General features: G+C 51.5%; 1 protein-coding gene across 1 annotated transcript; it reads right to left on the reverse strand.

Annotated features, from left to right (window-relative positions):
* Positions 1-2,961: 2,961 nt before the first annotated feature.
* On the reverse strand, positions 2,962-5,037 carry HOXD13 (homeobox D13). The gene is made up of 2 exons (XM_007425469.3): positions 4,290-5,037; positions 2,962-3,212 (listed from the first exon to the last, which is right to left on the reverse strand). Exons 1-2 carry the CDS (start codon positions 5,014-5,016, stop codon positions 2,962-2,964), a joined length of 978 nt encoding a protein of 325 aa, XP_007425531.2. The 5' UTR covers positions 5,017-5,037.
* Positions 5,038-5,629: the final 592 nt, after the last annotated feature.

Here is a 5,629-nt window from a genome sequence, read left to right on the forward strand (position 1 = left end):
TTTTTTTTTTTTATGATCGAGGCAATTCACTCGCTCTTTCTCCGGGAGCCTTCGCAAGGATATCTGTCCGACCCTTCAGGAAGTAATTTGAGGACCACAGTTTCAGCCACGTGCGCCCCCTCCCTCTGCAGGCGGAAAAAAAGGGTCAGGGGACCATCCCGAAAACTGAAAGTAAGAGCCGGCGAAGCTTCTTTCTACGTAGCTGGGATCAGAGCTAACAACCAAAGCGTGGATGAGAGAGAAAAGGGGTGGGGGGGGGACTAAAAAGCAGATATCCCTGACATTGTGTATGTGTGTGTGTGTGTGTGTGTGTATTCTGTGTTCAGGAGAAAACGTTAGAAAGCTGCTGTTGTGAAAAACCAGGTTTGAACTGTATAAATAAATAAAAAAAGCATACAGTAATACATTTCAAAAGGCTACGAAGTGTGGGCGGTGTGGAGAAACAAGACCGTAGCTGTGCAACTACTTACTTCCCCCAATATTTATCCATACACTGACTCTTACCGCCTGGTATGGACTTGATCCAACCAAAATAAGACTTGAAAGAAAGCTCCTAATGGATCTCAGCTGAAATCCTGAAATGCATTATTTTATTTTCTATGAGAGTAATATTTATTATACATGTTAATAGGTATACAACAGAAGTATAATAAAACATGCTATACTATAATCATCCTTTATTCATTTTTTTCTTTGCCTTTTTTTCCCCTGGAATCTCTGTATTAGATTCAGTTCTGTTTCTGCTTATTCCCATGGCTACTGTTGTGATTCTTGTTCTTATTCTTTTGGCTTCTGTATGGCCATGTAGGCTCTTCGGGAACCCAACCTTTTAATATGTGCACGTTTTTAAACTGAAGGAGAAGCTCTTCAATCTAGGGAAGAAGGGAACTGAGGGAAGGATGAAAAGTGAGTCTGTGACCTATTAGAGCAGGTCGTTCATCCACTTTCCAAAGAGGAGGATTGGGAAGACCAAAGGAGAAAATATTGGCCAGATTCTCACACCCCGAAACGATGTAAGCCACCGAGAATATGCTGGAATTGTCATGTGTGAACCTACCAGGCTAGGAACTGGAGATTTACAAGGGATTCAAATCCATCCCTGGAGTCAGCTCAGTGTTTGTTTAAAGGAAAGGTGAAAACAGAATCCCTTTAGCACTCACTTCTTCCAACTAGCTTTACTTTTAAAGAGGGTTGGAGGAATTGCCAGCTCCCAGCTTGATCCCCATATGAGTTTTGAGTTCTGAGCCGAGATCATATTCCTATCTTCTCAGGAGGAAGCCCCATTGAATTCAAGTTGCCCTTACTCTGAATAAACTGTGTGAAGGATGGAGAGCTTATGAGACTCCCTGAATGGAAAAACAGCCTTTCAGTTGCCATCCTAACTTTGTAAGCTGTTTTCTTCCAAGCTTTGGGAGTAAGGGAAAGCTTGTTACAAAGTCACTATGTTGTCAGATGGAGGAAAGAAAAGGAAGGAAGGAAAAGAGCAATTAACCCAGTTTCTGTGCTGAAGTAGTACAGCAATATTTGTATGAAAACAATGATTAGGACAAAGCTCTGTACTTTCGACCTCTGGATTTCAGTAGTAAAGCTCATACTTGGGCACGGAGGGGTTCATTTGTGCCCCTGTTCTGGCCCTTCAGGGCCAGGCTTCGGCTGCCCTGCGTGTTTTCTTCCCGAGTGTGGCAGGGCAGTGAGTTCATCTTCAGGGCAGCGAGTCCTGCCGTCTGACCTCAGAGGCATAGTAGCAACTAGACTTTCACTAGGCATTTGCCAACAGGGCGAAGCCCTCCACTAAACTAGCAATGTAGAATTGGGGGGGGGGTTCCATTCCTTCCAGGAAAGATGGATCGCCATTGTAAGGGCCAGAGAGTGGGCTATGCCCCTCCAGTAAAGGCTGGCACCTTCTTAGTTAAGGGGGTTGTGTGAATGGAACTGTTGGGCAAAACCTGGGCAATGAACTCTCATTTCCACCTGGGACAGAAGCTGTCACCATCTCCTAACTCAATCAAGAACACACCCAGAGAATATATGCAAGTGAAATAAAACACCAAACTCTTAGGACCACTTAATTAAGTCTTTTGTTGTAGCTGTTTAGCATTTATTGCTTCTTTCACTAACACCCGTTTCATCTCGTAAGGAAAGCTATCAGTGACATCCACCCCTTTGGACAGAATTTTTCCAGTGCCCGGAAGGGTGAATGAAGGCAACTGTGATTGTGATGAAGATAACAGGGTGTCCAATATTTATATTAAAATACACATTGATTTATACACACCTTTATATAACTAAACATATAGGCACAGTTGGCTTGAAAACTTTGGAATGTCATGCCACTGGTTTAGAATGAATCTCAGAGGGACCAGGGTTGGAGGAGGTTGTTGTCCAGGCCAAGATCCCATTGAAGTGCACCCCATGATAGCACGAAATCAATTGCAATTGGGGGCTTCATTGATCTGGGCCAAGGCAACCCAGTCAGAGAGACAGGACCACAATTGCTCTGTTCTGATCATTATTAAATTGGGATGGTGGATGAGAGGAAGGAATACAGGCACAGGCATTGAAGTGTATATGTCTGCATGCTCATACACCTCTCTCACACGATCCTACAAGTTCTTTTTAGCACCTGAAAATTCTTAGTCTAATTGATAGCTTTGAAAAGTTTGTGACTGCAGACTGCTCCCCCTACACCACCCTTGGGGGTGGGGGACACAAGAAAAACTAAACAAAACAAAACAAAAAAACCTAATGAAGTATAGCAATGGAGAAAGACTAAGGAATTATACCAGAGCGTTAAAACTTGTAGCATTCTATTAAATCCAGAAGTTGCAAACATTATCAAAAGCGCTTCCCAAAAGCTCGCCTTCCCCTTAGCACAAGGGAGATATTAAATATATTTCAAGTCTTTCCAAGAGTCCTTTTGAGCCGATAGTGGAAGATGTTCCCAACCACCCCAGGCCTGGATCAAGAAACGGCTTCCTTCAGTTTTGAAACAATTTTCTTGTCTTTGACTCGGCGGTTCTGAAACCAGATGGTGACCTGCCTCTCAGAGAGGTTGGTGGCTGCAGAAATCCGCCTCCGCTTGTCCTTGTTAATGAATTTATTCAGGGCATATTCGCTCTCCAGCTCCTTCAGCTGCATCTTCGTGTAAGGCACCCGCTTCTTCCGCCCGCGCCGGTACACGCACAGATCTGGCTGGTTTAGTGCAACGTCCCCTGCGGGAGAAGAAGGGCAACAAGTGAGCTATCTCAGCTAAGAGCCGAGGGTGCCACAAAGTGAAGTGGGGGAGAGCTTTGGCCGCCGCCTCTTCTCCCTTCCCTTGGTGGTCTCTGAACAAGGGAAGGTGACCTTCCTTGTTCTCAGCAAGCACGTCAGCAACAAATAGGTGCCTGGCATAGGACGCTGTGCGCTCTGGGACAATTTCCACGCAGCCCCAGGAACCAAACCATGGATTCCTGAAGGCTGGCAACCTCTTTGAGTTTTAGGTCTCCACATTCCCAGCTGATCTGATTGGGAAAGAATAGCTGCAGAGGCTGGGAACATCCTCATCCCCCACCCCGGGAATAAATCCAGGGGGATAAGCTTAGGGCGACTTCCCAGGCCATCAGCGCAGGATCGGGCCACAGTGCTGATGCCTGCTGCAGCCCTGCGGCTAAGTAACTGCGTGAATTGGAGTGGATCTGACTCTGGGGGAAAAGTACTTAGTGATCCTTCCTCGTTAGTGATTTATCCTCTCTTAGGACAATTCCGCTATAATTTAGGGACCCTCTGGAATGCTGTCAGTCACTAGTGGGGAAACGGAGGCTGGAGTCTCTGCTTTAGGCCTGGCAGTCCAGTTCTGGCAGCTCGAGGGAACAGGGAGTCCCCACAGATTCTGAACAGGGGGCCACTGCTTCGCAGGCCTTCTGCGCTGAACTCAATGGGGAACAGGTTTAGTGACTGGTTTTAAAACCCTCCAGGGGAACTGAATAGGACTGGTAGTAAAAGCAGCCCAACCGCCACCCAACCACCCTCCCTCCCTCCCAAAGCCGCAACACAGCATTCTCTCACCGGGAACCCTTCAGACCTCAGACTACCATTCTCATCATCCCCGGACACTGATGGGCTTTGCCATCCATGGTATCAAGAGGCTACCAGGCCAGGGAAGGCCGAGGGAAGGCCTGGGCTTCTCAAATCAGTGGCCAAGTCTGCAACCTATCTGCCTGACCTTGGTCGGTCTAAACGGCCCTGCCCTGCCTTGCCCCTTCACTGGGAACCCCAGGGCTTCTCCCCGGCTGCTGGGACACGCCTACCTGCGAAAGAGGACTTCCAGAAGTGGGAGCCTGGGGCCTGGTCCTTGGAGCAGTACACCTGCCCGTTCCAGCCGTTAGCCAGAGTCCAAGACTGGTAGCCCTCCATGGAGATGTAGGCCTCGTGCCGGGGTTCCCCCGAGGCTGTCGCCGATCCGAAACTAGAGACCACGTCCAGGTAGCCGGGGGGAACGTGCTGGTAAGGGCCGGCGGTGGCCGCATAGCTCTGGTAGAAGGAGACCTCCTTGCCCCGCGAGGAAGCGTCGCTGCCGCTCGAGGTCGTGGTGGGGCTGCCCAGGCCGGCCACGTCCATGTACTTCTCCACTGGGAAGGCGGTGTGCGGGGCCGCCTTGAGGGCGGCGTTCTGCTGGAGCCCCACGCCGTGCGCCATGCGGCAGCTGTAGTAGCCGTGGCCGAAGGGGGGGTAGCCCGGGGGGTAACCCAGCGCGGCAGCGGCGGCAGCGGCGGCGGCAGTTGTGGCCGATGGTGGCGCCGCCGCTGCCGCAACAGGGGGGCCGGCGGAGCACTCCTTCGACGAGGACGCCGTCTCCGAGGAGGAAGAGGAGGAGGGCGTGGAGCGCGCGGCGGCAGCCGGGCCCGAGCGCTCGTAGGCGAAGCCCGATCTCGCCGAGCCCGGTGTCGACGTCCCGAAGATGGGAGGGGAGAGGAAGTTTCGGCCCTGCGAGCAGCCCCCGCCGCCGCCCCCGGGGTCTCCGCGGAATACCTCCATCTCCCGGGCGCCTGCTGCTCGGCTCAGGCTTCCCGCGCGAAGCAGCCCCGCTCCAGCTGCCTCCGTCGCCGCCGCCGCTGCTGGTCCTCTTCCTCCCCGGCTTGGCCCCCAGGCGAAGGCCTATAGGCGCTCATGGCGTGCAGTCGGACGGGATGCGGAGCGAACGAGCGGCGGAGTGGCGGCCTCCCTCTCCCAGCGCCCGGGATGGTTTATAAAAACCAAGGCCAGGCGGAGAGGGGGGAGCCTCGGCACCCGGCTGTCCAAGGAGCTCGTCCGGGGCCCCATTGGCCAGACGGTGCACGTGTCTCTGTCCTGCGGGGCGGGGGGGGAGCTGTGCCGGCGATCCCCGCTCTCCGCTCCCCTCCCTCTTCCAACTTCGTTTGGGACTTTGCTTGAATTCTCCCATGGAAAGGGAAGGGAAGGGAAGGGAAGGGAAGGGAAGGGAAGGGAAGGGAAGGGAAGGGAAGGGAAACGAAAACACGAAGATGCATTCATACACACAGACATATTTAGATATATGTATGTTTTATATATATGTATGTGTATACACACACACACACACATACACACACAAAACCACACCCCTCTGCTCTGGCTTTTTGACAATCGGAGA

Source organism: Python bivittatus, unplaced genomic scaffold (assembly GCF_059951505.1).
Source record: "Python bivittatus isolate LINGU-HERP-01145 unplaced genomic scaffold, Pbiv_v1 ctg000200_np1212, whole genome shotgun sequence".
NCBI lineage: Eukaryota > Metazoa > Chordata > Lepidosauria > Squamata > Pythonidae > Python > Python bivittatus.

What these genes read in the sequence shown, in the direction of transcription:
- HOXD13 (XM_007425469.3), bottom strand. Translation starts at nt 5,016, where the DNA reads ATGGAGGTATTCCGCGGAGACCCCGGGGGCGGCGGCGGGGGCTGCTCG. An exon ending in CTGGAAGTCCTCTTTCGCAG is followed by an intron (nt 3,213 to 4,289) that starts GTAGGCGTGTCC and finishes CTTCTCCCGCAG; the next exon opens with GGGACGTTGCACTAAACCAG.